General features: G+C 43.6%; 3 protein-coding genes across 3 annotated transcripts; all 3 read left to right on the top strand.

The window, feature by feature from the left end:
* Positions 1 to 454: 454 nt before the first annotated feature.
* LOC145712255 (uncharacterized) lies at positions 455 to 10,138 on the top strand. The gene is made up of 10 exons (XM_081789943.1): positions 455 to 807; positions 3,836 to 3,954; positions 4,017 to 4,223; positions 4,507 to 4,581; positions 4,684 to 4,915; positions 6,935 to 7,186; positions 7,486 to 7,608; positions 8,231 to 8,712; positions 9,138 to 9,267; positions 9,936 to 10,138. The coding sequence occupies exons 1-10, from the start codon at positions 468 to 470 to the stop codon at positions 10,136 to 10,138; spliced, it is 2,163 nt and encodes a 720-aa protein (XP_081646069.1). The 5' UTR covers positions 455 to 467.
* A 91-nt stretch (positions 10,139 to 10,229) lies between these two features.
* On the top strand, positions 10,230 to 17,331 carry LOC145712254 (uncharacterized; the record flags this gene model as incomplete). The annotated part of the gene is made up of 14 exons (XM_081789942.1): positions 10,230 to 10,376; positions 10,596 to 10,716; positions 12,101 to 12,202; positions 12,482 to 12,573; positions 12,614 to 12,729; positions 12,836 to 12,939; positions 13,128 to 13,231; positions 13,336 to 13,516; positions 13,558 to 16,230; positions 16,276 to 16,362; positions 16,405 to 16,547; positions 16,591 to 16,813; positions 16,858 to 16,994; positions 17,040 to 17,331. Coding segments are annotated over 14 exons (4,326 nt in total), but the record flags the coding sequence as incomplete, so codon positions are not given.
* Positions 17,332 to 17,976: 645 nt separating this feature from the next.
* Positions 17,977 to 24,425, top strand: LOC145695954 (IgGFc-binding protein-like). Its single transcript, XM_081773010.1, has 6 exons — positions 17,977 to 18,141; positions 18,453 to 18,878; positions 18,918 to 18,977; positions 19,107 to 23,717; positions 23,762 to 23,952; positions 23,996 to 24,425. Exons 1-6 carry the CDS (start codon positions 18,094 to 18,096, stop codon positions 24,276 to 24,278), a joined length of 5,619 nt encoding a protein of 1,872 aa, XP_081629136.1. The 5' UTR covers positions 17,977 to 18,093; the 3' UTR covers positions 24,279 to 24,425.
* Positions 24,426 to 25,198: the final 773 nt, after the last annotated feature.

Here is a 25,198-nt window from a genome sequence, read left to right as displayed (position 1 = left end):
ACGATCTTCTTCCTGGAACCCGCTACGAAGCCAATCTTTACTCAATGGTCGGGCAGAAAGAATCTGTTCCCCAGCGAATGCTTTTTGCTACCATTCCTGAAGATCCCCACAACGTCGAAGCAGAAAGCATTTCTGCCAATAAAGTCAAGCTCACTTGGAATCACTCGGGCGGTAATCGAGAACACTACCGAATCTCTTTCTTTCCCCATGCTCCAAACGCGTACCCAGAATCGCCAGCTCTCGTTGATGGAATCCTCAACGAAGTGATTATCGAAGGACTTGATGGAAACACAGACTACTTCTTCGTTGTTGCCGCTGAAACTTACAATGTCTATTCTGACGGTGCATTTGCTCAGGCTTCGACTGGCACTGATTGGTGCTTGCTCAAAGGACTCAGGGTTAGAGACTTTCTTTCTAGTATTTTAAAGCGTAAAGCCTAACCCAAAACAGGAACAAAATGCGGTCCCATGGGTGAATGTGTAAACTACGCCAACATGGGCAAATGCGAGTGCAAAAAGGGCTACACTGGCGACGGCTTCTCCTGCTCTGACGTAAACGAGTGTCTCACTGGCAAATCCGATTGCGATGAACACGCTTCCTGTACAAACACCATTGGTAGCCACGTGTGCACTTGCCCCAACGGTTTCATCGACTTCAATGGCGACGGAACTCGATGTGACGATGTCAACGAGTGCGATACCATCCGACCACGATGCCACAGCTTGGGCCATTGCGTCAATTATCCAGGAACATACGCTTGCGAATGTCTCCCAGGCTATTATGGCGATGGAACTTCAAGCTGCGCCGGTAAATCATTTTTTTTTTACAAAATTATGTCAAAACAGGGCAATTTTATCGACCAGAATATGGAAAATCTGGAAATTTGTTTTTTTTTAAATTTGAGGAATATGGACAAAACTATTTCTTCCGGGTTTTTATTACTAAAAGATCGTTTCTTGAAAGTTCAATAAATAGGAAACGCGACTGTTTTTTGGGATCAAAGAGTTCTTGCTGCTTATGAAAAAGCCTCTGGCGGAGGCGATTTCCTCCTTGATATCAATGTTGGCCCTCCGAGAACTTCCTGGTGGACGACCACTACGAGGACGACGACTACAGTCACTACAACTACAACTGTGAAAACAACAACGATCCCGACGACACAACCAACCATCGAGTTGAAACTTGGGCACGGGTTGGCGCATAAAAGCTCGATTCGCGCCCGACTTGAAATGGAAGAAAACAGTAAAGTGCGAGTTCTTCCTCCCGAATTTCGACCAGCAGGAGCTCCGCCGTCAAGAATGTCGATTCAAGAAGTAATGAGGATGAAAGAGAGACTAAAAGAGCTCGCGAAGGGCGGAAAAACATTCTCTGTGAGAGATATAATGACGCTTCGAAGTGAATTAATTGCTCCGGACAAGGACGAAATTATTTCAACTCCGAAGCCTGTATTTTCCCAATCGACGAAATACATTGACAAACGAAAAGAATTATTGGAGAGAATGAGGATGAATAGATTACAACAAATGAGAACAACGATTCCGCCTTCAACTTCATACTCTGAGATCGCGACTACGGAAGAATCCGTCGACAGAAGAGCTAGTTTTCTTCAGAAACTCATGCTTCAGAGGCGAAAAACAGCAGCCGCAAAAATTTCGACAACAACAAAATCAACAACGACGACAAAATCCACAACAACACTAACGATGCCAGAAATACTTCAACCAGAACAAATTCCCGATGGACGAGATAGTCTTCTTCAGCGACTCATGCGGCATCGGCAAATGATTCAGTCAAGCTCAACGACAACTACAACAATTAGTACAACAACGATGACAACGACGACGTCTTTCAAAGCTCCTTCTTCGACTTTTGACAGAAGAAGCCTGCTCGATCAGATACTCCGACGAAGACAAATGGCAAACACTTCAAAAGTGCCAACAACAACAAAAACAACAGCAACAACGAGAACGACAACTCCAAGGGCAACTTTGCGTCCATGGAGTACCATTGTCGCGGAGAAGGATGAGGATGATGACGAGCTGAAACGAATATTGTGTGAGTCAATAGAATAGAAAAATGAATTAATTACCGGCCAGACTTCCTATCGTTAGAAGTTTTTTTTTGAAAAATTTCTTTGATAATTATTGCAATGAGAATATTTTTATTATTTTTTTTTGTTTTAGATGACGAGCGAGGAGATAAAAGAAAAAAGATAAACTGGAAAGCTTTCAAGTCCCGTAAATCGGAACTTATCGCGTTGCGTCAGAAGCAAATTCAATTATATGACGACTGGCTTGCTGAAAAAGAAGTATATGAAGCACGCAAAAGGCTTGAGACGACGTTCGAAGGAGCGTCGTCATCAATCGAGTTGAAAACAGGCTAGGGTGCTCAAGAACGGCTTGAGCGTCGGATGGATCGGATGGATAGGCAAGAGATTATGGGGTGGATAATCAAGGACCGTTTGTCAGGAGCTAGTAATTATCTGATCGAGTTTATGGCTACATGTAGCTCATCTTTATCACATTAAATTTCACAAATTTCATTTGAGAATATCCCAAGCAGAAATCAAGACTGACTCGATCTCGAGCTTTCCAGGAAGCGGCGTCAGTCCTTGTTGCCCTTTCAGCGTCGCCAATTTTTATCAGCCGTCAGGCGTTATCTGATTTGCTCGTTGAACGTGTCTTTCCTGACGTGACGATCCTTTCTTCCTAAATTTTCAAACAAGAAACGAGCAATTATGATTTCAAACCTCCATTGACGGATACTCCCTTTTTTAAATTACGGTATTTTTCGTCAATTTTGGCGGGTTGGGCCGAGTTTGCTCCGCCCAGGACGGATTTTAAAAGCTTCCGTGGCCCCCTTCCTAGCGGATTTAGCAACCACCCGGGAAATAAGCCTATGCAAGCACGTTAACCCTATCAAAAGCAACGAAACAAAAAGAAACACCGAGGTTATTTTAGATGCACTGCATCTGAGTCAAGCTTCATTAACAACCTTCTTTTCAGATTTGCATTTCCAGCACAGAGTTAGAGCTTATCAGATGTGAATAATTGTCGGAGTAAGGCCAGGAGCAGGAGTTTGGAAATCCCTCTTGAAAAAAATCCTGGAAACGATCACTTTTTTATCCGTTTTTTTTATTGAAATTTTCCGGATGAGGGAAAAAACTTTTTTACCCGGAAGAAATAAGTTTTATAATTACCGCACTTTGTGGCGAGATTGGCGGCTGCCCGCGACTCACTGTGCCTCTAGCTCGCTGCTTACGTAATGTGCGGTCGGGGAAACAGTAGAAGGAGCGGCGCGGGGTTTATTTTTGCGCCTGCGTGATGGTTATTTGGACTGGGCGAATATTTTGTGACGGCTCCACAAGCTCAGTCCAAATAAGCCTAGAAGAAGTCCCAGAAAAGGCGCTCGCACCTGCAGCACCTGCGACACCAACGCCACCGACACCATGTCGGCCGCGTGCGACCCGAGCGCCAGTTTATCGCACTTAGCAATCGAGACCTTCTAAAAAGAGATGTCTGAACGCCAAGTGCAGAGAATCATGCATGTTTTTATGCAATAGAAATTCTTCGATGCGGGGAGGTGTCTGGAACCGACAAAAACATTTCGACAAATTTTACGTGGAGATTTTCGACCAATCAGAAGCCTGAATTCGAAAAATCGGCCAATCAGCAACCGAGTAGCCGCCCACGCAAAATTTGTCGAAATTTTTTTTCTCGGTTCCAGACACCATCCCTCCGAAGTGTGTGTTTTTTTAAGAGATGTGTTTTTTTTTTGAAAAATTTTCTAATTGTCATTTTTATTTTTTGAGTTCAAGCTAATTAAAATGTTCAAGATGTGGACGAATGCGTTCAAGACAACCCCTGCTCGGACAATGCGATCTGCACCAACACCGTGGGCAGCGTAACCTGCGAGTGCAAAAAGGGCTTCGAGGGCGACGGCTTTACGTGCAAGGCGGAGGTTACAGCCACGATGCGGTTTTTTAAATCGACCGACCGTGGCGTAACCTGGCGCAGGATATCAACGAGTGCGAAACTGGCGATCACAACTGCACGCCTCTCGGTGGCAAGTGCTGGAACAAACCGGGCGGCTACGGTTGCATGTGCATCGATGGTTTTAAGGGCAACGGGTGGAAGTGCGAGGACATCAATGAGTGCGAAAAGGATGATGTTTGTCACGAGCGAGCTGAGTGCTTCAACGAACCTGGGGGATACAGATGCAAGGAAAGGGTCGAAAAAGACTTCTTCTTTGTATGATGATGGATGGTAGTAGGGGGTTATCAATCGAGCTGCCCCTAACGCTAAACCGAACCCAGGGGGGTACGCCCCCCCCCCGGGACCCCCTACCTAAGGCCTAAACCGGGGGTCTTTGAACCCCCGTTAAGAGTTTCCAGTCCCTTACCCTAACCACTAGCCCAGATTCTAGAGATATTGGATGGCTCGAATTATAGGCTCGAATGATAACCCCTCTCTACGTGATGGATGAAAGTCGTGACCCTTAAAACAGTGCAAAACAGGATACCGAGGCGACGGGGTCAAACTTTGCGTTGACATGGACGAGTGCGCAGCTGGAATGCACAAGGTATCTGACTCTCAATGAATGAATGAATGAGTGAATGAATTTCTTGAAGACTAGCATTTTTTCTTCTTTTTCTAAAAACTTCGAAATTGACCTACTTTCTAGTGCGATTCCAATGCGTCCTGCAAGAACTACGTCGGAACTCATCGATGCAAATGCAAGAAAGGCTTCAAAGATCTTGGAAGTGCTTTCCGAGGCGAATGCGAGGACATTGACGAGTGCGCTGTCAAAAATCAGTGCACTGGAAAGCCGAATATTCAATGCATCAATGTTCCAGGAGGCTACAGATGCAAATGCAAGGAGGGCATGATTGGTGATCTTCGAAAAGGATGCAGAGGTAAAAAATACAAATTGAGTTTTGTTATGTACAAATCTGCACATTTATTAACTGTGCAATTTCTACGACATGCAGTTCAGTTTCAGTTTTTTGACACAGGCTTTTTTGAAAAATCTTTTCTTCGTTCTTTCCGTGTCGAAAAATTGGCTTTCGAGTCGATTTTGCGTCGAAAATTTGAATCGTCACGTGGGACCCGCAGTTGCCAGTACCGGGATCCAATCAAAACAGCCCAAATCGGCGAAAATCGAGTCTGAATTTTGAAGGGGGGTTTAGGGGGGAGTAAAGGGGGGTGGGGGTCTAAAAGTCACCTTGTTTCTTGCATTAGATTGAAACTCAAACAGGGTTAATTTTCGTTGTTTCATGACATTCATGGTCCTCGTTTTTTTTTATTCCTTAGTTATGGGTAATAAAAAATTGTAAGAAATACGGGTGGGATGGAGATAGACGTCTTTTCGAAGTAGGAAAAATATACAAAGAGAGCTACTGGTTTTGGGGTTTAGATGTTTGTGAGCTCAGCCCGCGGTTGGGTAGTCACTCCTGTGCAAATGCGTGCAGGGGTCAGCACGGCGTGCCGATTTCTGATCTCGGCAGCGGTTTTTTGGGTCGTTGTCAGCTGGCGTCTTCGGGGCTGCTAGAAAAATTTGGGTGAATAAGCGATTTTGCTACAGTAAACTTAAGGGAAAGACTGCTTTTAGGTTTTAACTAGAAATGCTCAAGTTTATTTTTTATTTATAAAAAGCAAGTTATGAGTGTCCAAAATATGGACACAAAGTAAGAAGACTGTTGCGCAATGATAAGCAAGTTTTTCGCGTATTTGCGATTCAAAGCATCACATGCACCCGCCAGTCTATTTTTACCGTAAATGCCGCGTATTATTTCTCAAAACATGCAAAGTCGATTACATATCTGGATCAAAAGAGACGGAGGTCGAAAAATGTACTGTATGCATTTTAAATAGTCTTTAACTAAATCAAGGTCAAAGGAACTATTTCTGAAATAATTTCAATAATCGATTTTGGGACAAAAAAAAGGGAAAAAAGGGTCGAAAAGAAACGGAAGATCTTACCTGAATCAATCCAAAAGCAAAAACTGCCACGCTGATGGCCATGCCAATCAGCACAATTGTGAAAAAATCGCCCATAATTTTCTTTTTATTTTTTGAAATTTCAAGCTCGAGTTTTAGTTTTTCTTTTCTTCGATGATTTCTCTTTGTTTTATAACTTCTTCCTCTTCGAGTTGGTCAGGAAATCTCTGCTTTTCATCGTCTTTTCTTAGTTTTCCATTTTTTTAAATCGAGATGTTAGCTTTGCAAGAGAGCGGTGGGTGGCCCTAAGCCCGGGAAAACGATTCGTCACGCGCTGAACGAGGGCGCTCGTAAGCTGCCCGCCGCGAGTTTTCACGAGTGGCCCCCTCGGCACCAAAGCAGCCACACCGCCTGCTGGCTGCACCAGCACCACCAGTACCTCAACAAGTAGCGTTCCACCAAAACTAAGTGTCGTTAAATTACTCTTTCCGCGACGCAAAAATTTCGATGGTCTACTTTCTCCATAAAAGAAAGGCTCAAAAGGACCAAAGAGAGTAATTTTATAAATATTCATTTTTAATCAAAATATTAAATTAAATAGTTATTTTTAATAAATTAAATAATAAATATAAAAAAATTAATAAATACTGATTATCGATTTATTTTAATGGGCATTCTTAAAAATAGAATACAGAAAAAATATTTCTAAATAAAAAATAAAACAATCCAATTTTCTGATAAGAGAGCACTCACGTTCGCCGGTTCATCCGACTCGGCAGGAATCGGACTTATCGCATGTGAATAGCCAGATGGATTGGGAAAGAACAACTTTAGAAAGGCACCTTATCGCGTTTCTCGACCCAAAGCGGAAAGCTAATAATTGATAAGATAGAAAAGCCACGCCGAGTAATAACTTGGCGCTACATCGATGTCTTGTGATAGCGAAAATCTGCCATCGAGCCTTTTGATTGGTCAAACTAACGAATTCCCTTTAGACCAGGACGAATGCATTGCTGGAACTCATCAATGCTCTCCTTATGCGATTTGCACAAATACACTCGGCTCCCACAAGTGCGCCTGCCGAGCTGGCTTCAAAGGAGACGGCCTCGCCTGCGAGGACATCAACGAATGCGCCACTGGCAACCACAACTGCAACGCCAAGGGAACCAGATGCGTCAACAAGCCCGGCTCGTTCGAGTGCCAGTGCGCGCCTGGATACAGTGGAAATCCGAAAACTGGATGCTACGGTAAGAGAAAAACTTATTCAAAAAGAGCGTAAGAAAAGCCGTTGATATATTCGAGAACTTAGAAATTAAAATAAAGGAGTCAATTAAGAGAGTTAAATTCCATCAAGATAGTCAATCCATTCATCAAGATATCGTTAATTTTAGCTGCTATTTTATTTAAAATAATGTTTTAATTGGTCGAAATCAAGATTTTAAATCAGTGATTTTGATGTTTTCATAAGATTAAGATGGTACCTCCTTCAGATAAATTGACGGCTAATTGACTTCTTAATTACCTATTTCTATTCATATATTTTAAGATGTCAACGAGTGCAAAAACGGAGTCGCAACTTGTCCAAAAGACTCTTCCTGCGTCAACATTTTAGGCAGCTACAAGTGCAACTGTGCCCCGGGATTTGAAGGCGATGGCGCTTCCTGCAACGGTAAGCCATCTTTTGCTTCACGTACCATTTTGCATTCAAGTTGGGAAAAAATGCGTTGGTTTTTGTTTTTGGCAAGTTCACCGCAAGAAGATATAAATTGACGCTGACGGGCGGTTAGAGTTGTTTAGCTGGAATCAAAATCGTGACGCAAAACACACGTCGTTAGATGGGGCCCTGCTGACTCCGGCGGTGGCGGAGGAGCGATCCAAATCAGATCGATTAGCATTTTATTCAGCGCCCTTTGTTGGAACAGCTTACTATTTTTACTGCCGAAAATTGGCCAAATTCAAAAAGATCAGCGCCCCGGAGCGTATTATCAAAAGTTTTTTCCTGAAAAAAGTCTTTTTTCATGACAAATGTGTTTTTTCGTGACAAAAGTCTTTTTTCGTGACAAAAGTCTTGTTTCGTGACAAAAATCATTTTTCGTGACAAAAGTCATTTTTCGTGACAAAAATCTTTTTTCGTGACAAAAATCATTTTTCGTGACAAAAGTCATTTTTCGTGACAAAAATCTTTTTTCGTGACAAAAGTGTTTTTTTCGTTACAAAAGTCATTTTTATTGAAAAAAAAGTCTTTTTTCGTGACAAAAGTCATTTTTCTTTCGATAAAAATTTCTTCGTAGACATCAACGAATGCGAAGATGGATCTCATACCTGTCACGCTTCTGCTAAATGCACCAACACTGTTGGCAGCTACGACTGCTCCTGTCCAACTGGCTTTACCGGCGACGGCTTCAGCTGCACCGACATCGACGAATGTGAAAACAACGAACACTCTTGTGGAACCAACGCCGTCTGCGTCAACTTTGAAGGCGGATACGATTGCGCTTGCCCCGCTGGATTCACTAAGGACGGCGTCACTTGCGAAGAGCCCGATCGTTGCTCTCCAAATCCTTGTCCGCCAGGCGCTGAGTGCAAAAATCAGCACGGAACGTTCGTGTGCGCTTGTCCGGATGGATTCAAGTCGCGCGCCGGCGTCGGATGCGTCAACGTCGATGAATGCGCCGAGGGACTCGCAGGATGCCACGAGCACGCGATTTGCATCGACAACGAGGGCAGCTTCCAATGCAAATGCAAGGAACGGCTGAGGATAATCTGTCCGCCCGTGATTTTTCGGAAAAAAAGGCGAAATAGAAAATATTCTTAGAGAAAATTGGCATTGATAAGTTACCAAGGTTTATGTAAGATTTTGAAGAAAATATCCTTAAATTATTCTTTCTTAATTGGCAACCGCAATTTAAAATAATTTAATCCGGATGTAATTTCAGTGTCGCAATCTCAAATTATGGAAAATCTAAGCTTTGAATCTATAATTGCTTTTTAATATTCTTAAATTTTTGAATGAATTGAAGATGATATAAGAGGCCATAACTCAGCATTTATTCATATTATTCTTTTGAAATCGATAAAAACGACTAAAATGAAGCCTGTTAGAAAACGAACGGTTATCGTCAAACTACGGCGTTACCAAATTCAAGCGCCCCTCCCACTCTCTCTGCTAAGTGGCAGGTAGCCCTCAGCCCTCACTAGTCCGGATACGAAGGAAACGGGCGCGACTGCTCCGACATTGACGAATGCGCCAGTTCGATGGGCAGCGATTGCGACAGAAACGCCAAATGCAAGAACGTTATTGGCGGGCACGAGTGCACCTGCAAACCTGGTAATTAATCGTTTTTCGATTTCCCTAAATTTCGGAACACAGCTAAAGCGTGTTGGCCGACGTGTTTGATTTCGTAAGCGGATTCTTTTTTTATCACACTTGTAAAACGGGCATTTGATAAATCCTTAATTAGGTAAAAACGTGTTTCTCTCATTTCATTTCAAGTACAGTAAGAAACTGTACATGGTAACATATCATTGCCAAAGTTCGATTGACGGCTTGATTCATTTGACCTCTCTATTATGTTTTTTTTATATAAACGATGACGGAAATCAGCTGGTTCTCAATAAGACACTATTGAAATTGATTTGGGAGTTGAGATTAAATCTGCCTACAGCTGAACTTTGTCGTCAAACGATTATATAAGGAGGCACCTTGATGGATTCAAGAAAAAAACATATCAATCAACTGGTTTCATATTCTTCGTCTGGGACTTAATTGTCAATTAATAATTGATATTGTAATCCGAAAAAAAACAGATGGATCTTGAAATAAGCTGCGGCTTTTCCATCTGATCTTATGTCGTTTTTATATCATAAATAATGAAAAATATTACAAAAAATTTACAACATACCTGTCTGATTGATCGTCTTAATTGCAGATTAGAAACGTCTCTTTTCACTCATACGAACTCAATCAAAGCGCCAGCTTCTCAAGCTTCATTTTAGGTTTCATTGGCGACGGACTCACGTGTGAAATGGTCGATGCTTGTCTCGCTGGAGAACACAACTGTAGATTCCCGAAAGTCTGTATTCCGCTCAAAAAGGGAGGACACGAATGTGCTTGCGATGGAGGTTTCTTTGCTCCGAAAAATGCTCCGGATACTTGCGTTGATATCGACGAGTGCACCATGGGCACGCACAATTGTTAAGGGTTTCTACTTCTCAAAAAAGCCTAAGGACCCTTCCTAGAATTTTCGGGGAGAAATTCTGATATTGAATGAAAGCGAAAACCCTTGAATCAGTAACGCAGGCGAAAAGTGCGAAAATCGCGATGGCGGTTTCACCTGCCAATGTCAAGAAGGACACTTCCGCTCCGGTGGCGTCTGCAGGGAAAGAGACGAGTGTGCTCTTGGGCTTCACGATTGCGACGTCAATGCTAGTTGCTTGGTAAGTGTGCGCATTTTCTCGTTCATTGGATGCTTCAGTGAACAACTGACAGTACTAGGGCAGTAGATAATGAAATGCACGATTAGAGCGATACTTTGTAGGAGTTAATTGAGTAGATTGTAAGAATGCTAGTAATTAAAGTGAAATTACTGTAAGTCAGTCAGGATTTCCCTGAATAATTCTGAAAATAAGGGTGTCATTTGCTTAAAATCCCTTCAGAACACCGGAAAAGGCTTCAAATGCCGCTGCAAAGATGGCTACTCCGGCGACGGAAAAACTTGCGAAGACGTTGACGAGTGCATTGTAGGAGTCCTGCGCGAAATGGTCACTCCTAAGAAAGGTAAAAAAGCAAATCTGTCCGATGGTCTCTGAGTTTTAAAGCTGAAGAATGCAGCGGCCACAGCATGTGCGGCGCGAGTAATCGGCCAATTTACGTGCTTAGATAATTGCACCACAACTCGATGATAAAAAAATTGGCTTGTGCGTGAAATCGACGCGAAATTTTTCATCTTTTTTATTTTTCCATGTCGTCAGCACGATACTAATCAGATTTGATGATGCAATTTTGTCTGAGTTGTAAAATGTATAATGCCAAAAAAGCCGCGTTAGAGGGTTAACCCTCCGGGGGATGAAGAAGGATATCAAGGCAGCGCGGATTGTTCTCGTTTGCCCGTGTCGATTTCGGTCAGCCAGGGGCACATCCTGTTGAGAATCAGCAGCGTCAGAAAATAGATTTCCGGAATGCGATTATCCAGCAGCTTCTTGCCTAAGAGCGTGCTAGAATTCACAAACGACGCTTCATTCTTGACATAAGCGAGTTGTTTCTTACTCTTAGGGGTTATCTAAAGAATTATTGGGCTAGAGACTCTAACTTTAAGCTGGGTTATTGAATAAACGATGTTATCTTATTTGTATTTAATAACATGTAATAATGATAAATTAAATTAGTACGCCGCCACATTTTCCAAAACAAAGATAGATAATATTTTTTTACAACTATGTAATTGAGCTCAAATGGCGTGCCGCCGTTTTAGAAAATAAAGAATTTGATGTAATGTTTGTTTTAATAACTCGCCATCGCGCCCAGGTTGTGTTGCCTTTTGCAATAATTTTTTAACTTTTCTTTTTTATTATATTTCTAAAGAGTTGGACAGCAACGACACGTTTCTACTACTCTATGATTTGTCAAGTAGCGGTAAGATACTTCATTACAGTCAATTCTGAGCATCAAGATGACTTTCATGATGATTTTGAGCTGCTGCTTGACAACACTCATTTTATCTCCTAAAATTTAACTATTATTTGGTTGATTCTTTTCCGAACTCACCAGATGCGCCACAAAAATATTCTTGAATATTGAATTTAATCCCTCCCCCTTCTTTTCATTATTTTGGCCCAATAGCAAAATCACGAAAAACGTCGATCAATTTGGAGCTAATCGAAATTCAGATAGCGGTAAGAAATCAAGACGTTTAGGTCGAAATTTGCATGCCATTTCCAGAAAATGGAGTTGTTGGATTGCAACACTCAATTATTTTAAACCGCTTCATTTTATCAATTTAATTCAATTTTTATCTTATTCTGTTTTGGATGATTCGCTTCTGAATCCATCTAAGTCCTCCTGATAATGACCATTATCGGACCCAGTCTTGGTGCAAAAGCCATTCTTCGACGTCATTAGAAATTTTCCATCCCTCTTTATTCGGCTTAAAACTTTTTTTTAGGAAAAACAATTTCACTTCGATCAGCTTGTCCTGGTGCCGAGTGCGTCAATACTGTTGGCAGTTACAAGTGCAAATGCAAGGATGGCTTCAAAGTCTCTGCAGGTTTGTATTCTCTCTACCTGGGCTCGGCAACCTGTGTAGAAAACCTGTGTCAGGGTCTGAAAGAGATGAAATGAAAAGCCGCACAGCGAATAATACCATTACAATCTATAAAGAATTCTAGCCAAGCCGCTTCGCGGCTTCGTTTTAAAAAGAGCCTCTGCGCGGCTTTTCATTTCAGCTCTTTTAGACCCTGACTCAGGTTTTCTGCACAGATTGCCGAGCTCAGCTTTCTACAGTTCTGATCTTTTAAGGCAATGTTTGCTTAATTTTCTATTAAAGGAAAATGCGTTGACATCAATGAATGCGATAATGGCAGCCATAATTGCAAGTCTGTTGGTCAAAAATGCGTCAATACTGCTGGCTCCTTCAAGGTTTGACCCTGTTTTTTAAGACAGTTTTTGATCGTTTTAGTGCATCTGCGCTGCTGGCTACCTCGGCAGTGGAGAGCAGTGTGTCAAATCGAAGTGCTCCGCCCTCCGCGACATTCCTGTCATTGACATTACTTCCTGTACCTCGACCGAGTGCGAGTAAGTACCCAAAACACGAGACTGCCTGGCTTCTATTCTTGAAATCTCAGATTTTAATTGAAGGACACGTGGACAGGGCGTGGAACATACTAAAACTCGATTTCAGAATGGCTTGCACTGAGGGCTTCCGCCGCGTTTCCGGCGAAACTTCGCGCAAATGCGACTGGCGTGGGAAATGGGCCTCGAGTTCCGACCAGCTCAAGTGCGATGGTAAGTGTTTTCTGTCGAAAATATATGTTATCAGGTCATCAAAGACCCCAATTCTTGAGGAAGAAGGGAACAAGAAAGTGCTCTAAAAATAATTTTGAGCGCAAGAACAAGGGTGTTTGCTTGTTAAATTCGAGCAGAAATAAGATTGAAAATTCGGTGTCTTGCCCTTAATATGAATTTATTTTAAGACGTCGACGAATGCGCTGAAGGCACGGCCGAGTGCGATCTTCGATACGGTGTTTGTCGCAACACTCGTGGCTCGTACGAATGCTCCTGTCCCGAAGGATTCAAGGTAAAGTCCCATTCTTCCATTATAAAAATGCCACCGAACGGGAGTTCACATTCCATCTGTCCGCGGAAACCGCTAGGAATCTTCGAGTCTAACGAGGAATTTAGGGAGACGGCAAGACTTGCATTGAAATCGACGAGTGCATCGAGGGAGGTCACAATTGTGATGAACAGGCAGAATGCGCCAATACAGAAGGTGGATTCATTTGCACTTGCAAGGAGGGATTCTTTGGCTCTGGACAAACCTGCGTTGATGATAACGAATGCCGTGATACCACGCTTTGCAGCCGTAAGTTTTATATGCTCTTTCGACCCTTCATAAAAATCTAGAGCCGAATATGCGCTGCACCAACACCTTTGGCTCCTACAAGTGCACTTGCGAAGACGGTTTCCAACAAAACGGCGACAGCTGCTTGCCCGCAAAATCTCCCGGAATCTGTGCAACTAAAAACTGTCACCCAGACGCCTTCTGCATGGGAATCGGAAACGATGCTTCATGCGTATGTAATGCTGGCTTCCGCGGGAACGGTTTCTATTGCGAGGATTTGGACGAGTGCGGATTGGAAATGCACGAGTGCCACGGCAACGCCACGTGCGTCAATACTCCTGGCGCATACGAGTGTAGCTGCCCGCCTGAAATGATCGGCGACGGATTCGACTGCCAACCCTCGAAAGCATGCGACAATGCGTCTTGTCACGTGAATGCCGATTGCAAGGCCACGTCGCCCACTACTTCTGAATGCACTTGCAAGGACGGCTTCTGGGGCAATGGCTACAGCTGCACCGACCGTAATGAATGTCTCAAGGCAGAAAACAACCGATGCAGCTCGCTGGCCACTTGTCAGAATACAGTCGGATCATACCAGTGCACTTGTGAAGAAGGATACGAAGGAGACGGCATTGTCTGCGAAGATGCTGACGAGTGCGCTCTCGGCACTCACAACTGCGGCGAAGGGGCCTTCTGCATCAACCGCGTCGGCAGCTTCCAATGCAAGTGCAAGTCCGGCTTCAAGGGCGACGGACGCACCTGTGTCGACGTCGACGAGTGCTACTCTCTTCAACACGATTGCGCAGCCATTGCCACTTGTCACAACTTCGGCGGCGGTTACTCCTGCCAGTGTCCTTCTGGATATTACGGCGACGGTTTTGAATGCATCGATATCAACGAGTGCTCGACCAGAAAGCACAATTGCTCGCCAAACGCAAAGTGTACAAATACACCTGGCGACTTTACCTGCGAGTGTGAAGAGGGATACTTTGGCGATGGAATCAACTGCGTCAAGGATCTTTGCCCAGAAATGGGTAACTCCACTTGCGCTGAGAATGCTGATTGCGTTCCGAAAGACGAAGCGACAATCCAATGCTCTTGCAAAGACGGATTCAAGGGCAACGGCTTTGAAAAATGTGAGGACATCGATGAATGCTTCGAAAAATCTCTCCTTTGTTCCGATATTCCTAAAACAGTCTGCAGCAACACCCCAGGCAGCTACGAATGCGTCTGCGCTGATGGCTACGCAAAGAATCAAAAAGACGAATGTGTAAATGACGTTTGCCGCCACGAGAAATGTCACAAAAACGCTGAGTGCAAGGTCATCTCGGGATGGAAGAAACACGAGGCAAAGTGTGAGTGCTTGGAAGGATTCGAAGGCGATGGCGAAAATATTTGCGCTGATATCAACGAATGCGCCTTTGATATTCACGATTGTCACGTCGCTGCGAAGTGCACCAACACCCCTGGCTCGTATGAGTGCTCTTGTCTTGACAGCTACGAAGGAGACGGCAAAGAATGCTTCAACACGGCCGAGGTCCGCGCTCAACGAATCGAAGAAGCTCGAAATGAGGCGATGCAGTTCTCCAGCGCCACTGGATCGGCCGATGAAGATGGCGAAGAAATCGACCCATGTGAGTCGAGCCCTTGTTTTTCCACTCAGCAATGCTCTCGACTGTCGAATACAGAATTCGAGTGCATCTGTGGAATGTACGAGACAATGACACCGACTGGCTACTGTGTTCCAAAAGCAGCAACAGCTCCAATAATAACTCAGCAAGAGCAAAAATCACCAGGATCTTTTGGAAAACCAGCAGGACCACAGTATCAAGCGTTCCTGCCAGGAAGAGCGCAATCTGTTGCTCCGAAGAAGCCAGGAACAAGTACTTGGTCTCGAAGCTTCTTCAATTCCAACAGTCCGGCCAAGCCAAGTTTCCAGAAGCCCACTGCCAAGCCTGCTTTCGTCCCTCGAACAACTCGAAAACCAATCACTACTCGCAGACCTGTCACTACTCGAGCACCAACTACTCAGAGAACGACTCAAAGAACACAACCAGCTACAACTCCACTAAGATGGATGCCACCAATGAAGCCAATTGTTGCTGTTGCTACCAATCGACCAGTTACAACTCGACCTACTTCGCGAACAACAATGAACAGTTGGATGGCTGCGCAGGAGACTACCGAGTACGATACGACAACAACCAGCTACGCGACTTCCACAACGACAATTGCAGAAAGAGGACCCGTGGCAGTCAATGAATGTGCTCAAGGAACTCATAAGTGCAATGTCAACGCTGTCTGTTCGGATACCTTCCAGGCGTACACGTGTTCTTGTAAAGCTGGTTTCGCCGGTAACGGATTCCAATGCTCCGATGTCAACGAATGCCAAGTCTCGTCTCCTTGCGCTGCCGATTCTGATTGTACAAACACTGTTGGCGCCTACGTCTGCACTTGCAAAACTGGTTTCCAAGGAAATCCAGGAGCTTGTCAGGATGAAAACGAATGCGTTAACGGGCGACATACTTGCGAGTCTGCGAGCATGTGCACCAATACGATCGGATCATTCAAATGCGCCTGTGCCAACGGCTACGAAGACCGTGGAAATGGTTGCGAGGATATCAACGAGTGCGCGTCCCAAGCTTGCCATCCTGACGCTACGTGCACTAATCTTGTTGGAAGCTTCGAATGCGCCTGCAAGGACGGATACAAGGGCAATGGAATGCTTTGCATGAGTAAGATCGTTAAATAATCCTTCATTTATTAAATTTTCTACTTAGATATTGACGAGTGCGCGACTGGTGCTCATACCTGCGCCGCTTCTGAGAAATGCGAAGACACCAAGGGAAGCTTCAGCTGTGTTGGAGGTAATTTTTTTTCTGAAATCAAGGAAGAGAACCCTTATTCAGTGAAATGTCCCCCGATTGGTACCTTTGATTTGGCGCTGTTGCTCGATACAAACGTTGATATTGGTGATTCCGGTCTTGCAGCCACAAAAGCATTTGCGAAGGAGATGATTGATTCTTTCGAAGTTGGCGCTTCCAGTGCAAAGGTACAGTTTTTCGCCATAAAATGGAGTTTTAACACTTTTCTAGGTCACCGTTGCTGGTTATTCAGGAGAAAAAGTGTCACCGTCAGTTTTCCTCCTTGATTCCGCCACAAGTCCGAAGCCAACTCTTCTCTCAAAAGTCGACAGCATCAACTTCAGCGGCCGAGACTTGCGAATCGAGCGAGCTCTCGCATTCCTCGTCAATTTCTCCTTCCTTGAGGCAATGGGTCGAAGACCTGACAAGCCTGGCATCGCCATCCTCACAGCCTGTACGTTCAGTTTTATTTTCGCAATCCTTGACGGCTGATTTTAGCAAAGAAAACTTATTCCGCATCTGCGTTGGACGCTGTTGTCCGACGAATTCGAACTGACAAAACAACGCGCTACATTACCATCGGCGTCGGTGAAGCTTCAAAAACCGAAATGGCATCAGTTTCGGGCAATCCACAGGTAAACAGTTTTCTCTTTGAACCGGAAATGATCGATTTTCTAAAGTACGTTTTCAACATCGACTCCTACGATCAACTTCCATCGCTGATGCCCAAGATCATGGATCTCATTTGCGAGATCGACGCAGAGTACAATCAATAACCAACTCATCAGACACAACTTCTTTTTATATAAAATATAAAAAAAAAATCGAGAAAAAAAAGTAACTTATTTCTGTGCCAAACAGGTTCCCTCCACGGTATCAACGACTTTCGACTTTTCTGTGTACAGCCCAGCCGCTTGTTTACCTCTTCCAACTTCTGTCATCCCTCCGAATTAATTATTCACAAATAAATTTCACCAATTAATTTGATTGAGTTACTACTGCAGGTTAACTTCTCAATACACGTGGTCGGTTGAACCGACCACGGCGACTTTGAGCCGCCGTAACTTCTCTTCTGATAATCCATTTGACCTGATTTTCGAAATGTGAGCTAAGATGACTAAAACGAACCACTTTGTGAAATTTTGAAAGTTTTCTCAAAAGTGGTGGCGTTTTTCACCGGATTTATCTTTCACTCCGAAGCTGTAAATCAAAAAATTGTTTTCCAAAATTAATTGTAAATCTTTATAGGCGAGTGTTCAAGCTTTCCAGCGATATGTAAAGTAACTTTTTTGCTTGACGGAAACGCAAGTTAGAGCTAAAAGTCTTGAGCGCTCTTTATCACACTCCGAATTTTGCGCGCCGCGCGGGGCTGAATAATGCATTGTGGTCCCCTCACCCGACCCCGTGTTTTGAGCGCTTAGTCGCGCGCCCGTGTATTGAGAAGTTAACGATTTCCGTATTTTGTTTTTTTTTACTAAAACATGGCTCGAGTTATTAATAACTTGGTACTTTCGCATTTCTTCGGATCGCCTAATTTTAATCCTTGTACCAAAAATAAACGGCCACTCCATAAAAACTCGGGAGTGTCGCATTTGGGCGTCACTCAGTTTTTGGTTCTCCATGCGTTTTAGAATTTTCTAATCCTAAGATAAAGAGAATCCTTTTTTTTATTATTCAGTAAGAGAATAATTCTACGACGATTTGTCAAAAAGTTGACTTTCGTCTGCTCGGAAAATGAGGCTTCTAAGCCGGTTGCTTCTGCAGGGCTTGATTCTTGAACAGGTAATTATTGTCGTGAAAAGTTTGTCCGAAATTCAAAAATTTAATTACAATAATTCAAATTTAATTTTTCTACTATCTCGACATTATTTCACTCGTACATTTCGAAGTTATATAAATCGCTTGAAATCATTATTTTATTGTTAGTTTTTCTGTATAATAGTCTTAAGCTCTCGATTTCAAATAGATTTTTTGAAAAATCATTCTTCAGACTAGTTTTTGACTCATTCTTTTCGAGCTGTGACAAAACGTGTTTGGCTTGACCAGTTTAAAAGGGCCCTTTTCAGCAAAGGCTATGCTGATTAACTTTTAAGGTCTTCGCGACCTCGGAACCTCCTTGCAAAGTCTCATCGATACCAGAAGGTCTAAATCCTTCAGGCGGGCGATTTGAGTGGAAATGCACGAAAATCAAGAACGGGAAGCGAAAATGCAAGCCTAAATGCGTTGGTGACGCTGGTAAAAAGCAAACCTACACGATCGCCTGCGTCAACAAGAACAACTCGAACACCTGGACGGTCTTCCGTGGCTCAGCGCCTTCGTGCACCGCAACTGTGGTCAAATGTTTGGCTGATGCGATTCCGTCCCGTTTCAAACCCGCTGGCGCTCATACCTTTGTTTGCAAGAGACACAATGTCGGAAGCAGCTGCAAAGTCAAGTGCCTCAATGGAGGTGATTCTGGCGACTTCGTGGTCCGTTGTAAAAACAAAAAAAATATATGGACAATTAGGAAGGGGATCACGGTAAGTCAGTCGAATTTTCATCTTCGACAGTATTTTTAGGTACCGACCTGCTCTGAGACAACAACTGTTCAACCAACTACAGAACCATCCCAGCCAACGGTATTCATTATTTTCATGAAGCGTTAAATTTGGCTACTTGTATTGCGAAATTAAATATTTTTAATGAAACGTGACAATTTAATTATAATAATGAAAGTACGGTTCCAATTTTTTAAGAGAAATTTTAAGTGCATTCCAGATGAGTTCAAGTGGTGCATAGCTTGGGGAGATCCTCACTTCACGACTTTTGACGGAGAATTTCACCATCTCCAACCCCAATGCGAATATGTCATGGCTAAAGTCGACGCTGCTGAGTATTCGAACATGCCAGCGTTCAAGATCATCGGTGACTTTGCTCCTCTTGAGCCAGGCTCATCGTTAACCTACACGCAAGGTTTTACGTTTGAATTTCCCGGACAGGATCAATCGCCAGATGAAGTTCCGAGATACGTCATTTCTGTTGAAAGAGAAGATCTTAGAGACCAAAGTGGAACGTCTGGAATTCGAAGAAGCACCCTCGAAGATCGTTTAACCGGCAATTCATACGATTCATCGTTCCTCGTTGATGATTTTGATTTGACTATTACACCAACAACAGTTGAAATAGAAACTTGGTTTGACGTCTACATAAAATATACAGCTTGGGGGGCTGCCGACGTCCGAAACTTAAAACTTGAGATCAAGGTTCCTGATTGCTATGCTCATAATATCGATGGACTTTGCGGAAATTTCGACGGTCAACAATACGTCGAATTTACCCCTGGAACCTCTGGTTCTCTCACTAACGATATTGACAATTGGCAAACGACTCAGGAGAACCTTTACGAATGGGCTGAGCAATTTGAACTTCCCGACGAGCAGTGCCATCACATCTTTGGTCTAAACTGTGCGGTAGATATCAATCACGCAATTACTGCTTGCATCGCACTCGACCCTGACAATACTGATTCTGTTTTTGCTCCTTGCAATGGTGACAAAAGCAATGCCTTCCTTAGCTGCGTGACAGAAAAATGTGATCAATCAGATGAGTGCCCAGCATTTGCGTCTTTTGCTAAAGAGTGCATTAATGACTTGGGGCCGGAAGAAAGAGGACCAGTTTGCGATTGGGCTACTGGTTTGGGCTGTTCTACAGCTTGTGGGGCTAATGCTGTCTTCGAAGGATGTGCTGACACATGCGCTGCTAGAAGAACGTGCAGAAATCGTCATCAGACTGACATTGAGCGATGCGATGCAAATACTGAGATCGACAGTATGTGCGTCTGCCAGCCTGGATTCATTCTTGATGGAGATGACTGTATCCCTGAAGAGAATTGCGGTTGCACTGAGAATGGCTACTATTATTCGCTCGGTAGTACGTTTCAGAAGCCTGTGTATAACCCAGAAGAGAATTGCGAATGTACAACTTCGGGAATCGTCTGTACGCCGATCCCATGCGATCAAATGGAGAGAGGGTCTTGCAAAGTTCACAGTGACCCTTGGATTACAACTTTTGACAATACAAAATACGCATTTCACGGTAGCTGCAGATACAATCTTGTGAGAGCTGAAGACACCGAAGATCGAGCTGGGTTTTCGATTGAAATCAGTAACAGAGGCAGTAGCAGATGGGAAGACACGTCCGGAAGATCGGGAACTGTCGTCGACCAAATTTGGTTAGAAGCGCATTCAAGCAACTACGTTTTCGGAGATCAAAAAAGATACTATTTCCACTTCAACAATAGAGACAACTCAGCATATTATTCAAACACCGAATTAGATATCACTCTTTTCGATCGCCTCACTGGGCAGACATATTTCAATGCCGATTTCTCCAATGATGATGTCAGCTTGAAAATAACCTTCCAAAATTCTGTTGCAACTGGGTTTGATCTCCATTTCCACTGGAATGGTCTTCAAGTCAAGTTCAAGGCTTGGTACTGGTGGATGGATGTGTATGTCCCAGGCTGTTACAAAGAGTCAGTTTCTGGTCTTTGTGGTGATTGGGACGGCAACGGAGACGTATCGTTGGCTCAAGATTATGAGAACAATCCCGATGAATTCGGCGAACGATTTTTGACTTCGAGAATTTCCGATGAATGCAGTCATGGTCGCTTTTTCGAACCTTGTGAAGATCTTACACCAGCCGAGTTTACTTCAGCGATTCGAAGATGCGATTCTCTTGAAGACGGGACCGCACAAGCCGAGGTTTTTAAAACATGTAATTTTGTTAGTGATAAGCAGGGATACTACGATATCTGTCTCTGGAACAGCTGTCTTGATCTTGCTTGCGGATCTATTCAAAGTTTTGCTCATGACTGTCTTCTCAGAAAAACCGAAGGCACTGCAGATTTTTATGAAATCTGTAACTGGCCTCAAGTGACAAGCTGCTCTCAAGAATGCTCAGGAGGACAGATCTTCAAAGGATGCACAAATGCTTGTAAAGAAGAACGTACATGCGATGATGTTGTCAACGGAATCTCAGATGCTGATCGATGTGGATCAGAGCGTTCTATCGATCCTATGTGCGGTTGTCCAGATGGACAAGTCATGCACAATGGAGAATGCATCAACGAGGATGCTTGTCCCCGTGATTGCATTTCAACGGGAACAAGCTATTGCGAAGCAGCTGGTGATCCCCACTACGACATGTTTGATGGCGACACCCATCATTTCCAGGGTGCTTGCAAGTACAGTTTTGTGAAATCAGCTGGCGACGACGAATTCAGTAACATGCCAGCATTTTCCGTTGACGTTGATCAAAGACGATGTGGAGAAGATTATAGGGCTGTTTCGTGTATTCGTGGAATGACCTTCGAGTTTCCTGGAAAGAACCAACTTCGATCGGAGACTCCGAGATACTTTTTAACAATCGATGGTTTTTCATTTGTTTTCGAAGATCGTCTTAATGGGCAGTCTTATGAGAATGGTTTTACTAATGATGACGTAAGATTCGAAAAAATCGGTAATTCGGCTAGAGTGACAACCTGGTTTGGAGCAAAAGCTAACTATCTACCTCATGACGGGGGCTCGGTATGGGGAACTTATGCCACGGTACGAGTGACGCTACCAGATTGCTACATGAATCACGTGGATGGTCTTTGCGGCAATTGGAATGGAGTCCCATTTGATCAATTCCATGAAAGTCACGAAATTTGGCGATCGGAATCATGGCGAGCTCATCAAAAAGATCTTGTTGAATGGGCAAATGATTTTGCTGAGCCCGATCCAAGATGCCGAGAAGTTCACGACTTTGAATGCGATGACATCGGTGAAGTCACAGATCTATGCGCCGAACTTGATAAGAATATTCCTGGTGGCGTTTTCCATGAGTGCACTGCTCCTAAAGATGCTGCTCATATGTCCTGTATGATTGACACCTGTATCTCGCGTGACGCTCGATGCAATACGCTCCAAAACTACGCAAGACAATGCTTGAGCACAATCCCTTCTAATCTTCAAGCTCATATCTGCTCATGGGCCGCTGAAACTGATTGTGAGCTTGAATGCGGAGAGAATAGCAGCTACCTTGGCTGTGCAAACACATGTGATGCCCAACGAACGTGCAGAAATCGACATTTGTCGAGTGAAGAACGATGTGGATCATCAATCAATAATATTGAAAGTATGTGCGTCTGTGATCCAGGCTATATTCTTGACGACGAAGGATGTGTCTTAGAAGAAAACTGCGGCTGTACTTGGGACTTCAACAACCAGTATTACGCACGAGGCCAAAGCTTCTCTAATAATGATGAAAGTTGCGAATGTACCGCTGACGGAATAGTCTGTGCACCGATACCCTGCGGGAGCCGACCAACTGCTTATTGCAAATCCCACAACGATCCATACATCTACACATTTGATCATTATGAGTATTTCTTTCATGGCAACTGTCGATATAATCTTGCAAGCGCCCCGGACACTCCCGAACTGCCGGGATTCAACGTAAATTCCAAGAATAGAAAGCTTTATTCTTCAACAACTGCAACCGTGACTGATCAGCTTTGGTTTGATTTCCATGGAATTGACTACGTTTTTGGGGATCCAAAACCATACACTCTATTTATTAAAAATATGGATACATCCGGTTACTCTCAAAACGCGCATTTTGAAATAACGCTAACTGACCATCGTACAGGGCAAAATATCCTCGACGCAGTTCCATCTGGTAACTTGATCGCATGGTTTGGCTTAGAATCCTCTCCGAGCTCTTTTAAAACATCAGACTACGAAATTACTGTAACAAGAACGCATTGGTATTCTTCATACTATTATCACACAGTTGAAATTCGAATAGCAAATGGAATTTCCGTTAAATTCAGTGGAAAATATTGGTCTGCTTACGTGAACGTCAACAGCTGCTACAAGAACATTATGACCGGTCTTTGCGGAAATTACAACGACAATAACTCCGATGAGCGTCTCCTTTCTACTGAATATGATGATGATAGCCAGACTGTTGGAGACCGATTCCAAACTGACAGTGATGATACTTGCACACACGGCGAGCTTCTTAAGCCTTGCGAAGATCTTCTAGAAGAGTCTGGTCAAGTGGCTTACGATGCTGCTGAAGATCGATGTGAGATTGTCAGCCCTTATTCCAACCAGAATTTTTTCAATGGATGCGAGTTCCTTGGAAGTAGACTGCCAACTTATGAAGCTTGCCTCTTCCACAGTTGTCTGGACCCTGAGTTGCACTGCGGAATCATCGAAGACTACGCATCTCAATGTTTGACTAAAAAAATTGCTGGGTCAGCTGACTATCAAAGAATTTGCGACTGGGCTTCTGTTACTGGCTGTGCTCAAGAATGTCCACAAATAGAGGTAATGAATCACCAAGCAGAAAATGATTTTTATTAAAAATTAAGAGCGGTCTTGGTGAGAGCCCAATAAGAGCAGAAGATCCCTTCAAAATCAGTCTGGATGTTTACTGCTCTGGAGAACCATCCGATGCGATGACGGGAATGGCATCTTTTTCACGCAAGGATGGAAGTTTCGATAATCATTATTACTTCGGCGTCGGCGGTGTCACAGACTATCCAAATCTTTTTTTCTGGATGTGAGTAAAAGTAAACCAAACATTTTTTTAAATTTTTTATTAGGGAAAATCCAGACTTTGAAGAGGGAACAGGCTGGGAGTTGATCTCGGATGAGGGTTCTCAATGGTGGATAGCGGGTCGCAACCCAACATATGTCTTTCCGTGCACCGCCGGAACTTGGAATTCGGTCATTTTGACTCAAGAATACCAAGAGTCTGATAATAAATGGGTGAAAACGCTTACAGTAAATAGCGAAGATCGTTACAGAATAACAACCGATCTTCCAAATCAAGAACACTCACAGGATACAGTACAATTCTTGGTCGAGAAGAGAGAAGCGACCTAATGAGAAATTTGAAGATCGAGAGGCTCTCAAAGAAAGAAATAACTGCTCAAGTTTTCAAAGGCTGTACAAATGCATGCTTCGAGCAGCAGACGTGCGAAGATGTTGCCAGAGGAATCAGCAAAGAGACACGATGTGCTGCTACTGCGAATAGAGTCGAAGGCATGTGCGGATGTCCTGACGGGTTCCTGTTCGAAGATGGAGTGTGCGTTCTCGAAAGCTCATGCGGTTGCATCAACAACGACGGTAGTTATGTTGAGCTTGGCACAGTTGAAGGAAGATGTACTTGTACTTCGACTGGATACGAATGTGCACCAGAGTCATGTCCTTGTGAAGAGTTTGATTCATGCATTGACTTCATTTGTGAAGATGCCCAGTCATTTTTCGTTCCCGAAGATGGAGTTATCGGAGAATTCACTGCCACTCGAAACTTCGAGCTTAGCTATGAATTCAACTGTGGAGCTATTGAAGCATCTTCTACTTACATAGGCCCTCATATTTATGCAACAGGGGAGTTTCCTAGATCATTCAATGAAGCTGATGATCCGACGAAGCCAACCGAGAAGGGAAAAAAGAAAAGGGAAGCAAGGTCCGCTGGATCAGTTCAATTTTGGTATGTTAGCTGGACTAATGCAAACGGAGAAGACTCACCCATCACGTCAGTTGGGTAAGTAAATCTACCATAAGGGATCCCTTGAGTGCGCTGACTCATCCGCTGTGCCATCAGCGCGCTTTCTTTTGGCCGCTTCAGAGGCAAAAGGGAAAGATGGGCGCTGCACACTCGACGAATCAGAGCGTTGTATTTTCAGGCGCACTGCAGGAATACGTGATGGTAGTAAATATTTTTGACTCAATGATCACTTTAAAAATAGAAAATATAAGTTGAAATAATATTTCAGATTTAACGGAGGGACAACTTCTTC

This window comes from Oikopleura dioica, chromosome 1 (genome assembly GCF_907165135.1).
Source record: "Oikopleura dioica chromosome 1, OKI2018_I68_1.0, whole genome shotgun sequence".
Taxonomy (NCBI): Eukaryota; Metazoa; Chordata; class Appendicularia; order Copelata; family Oikopleuridae; genus Oikopleura; species Oikopleura dioica.
This window is presented reverse-complemented; position numbering and strand designations above follow the sequence as displayed.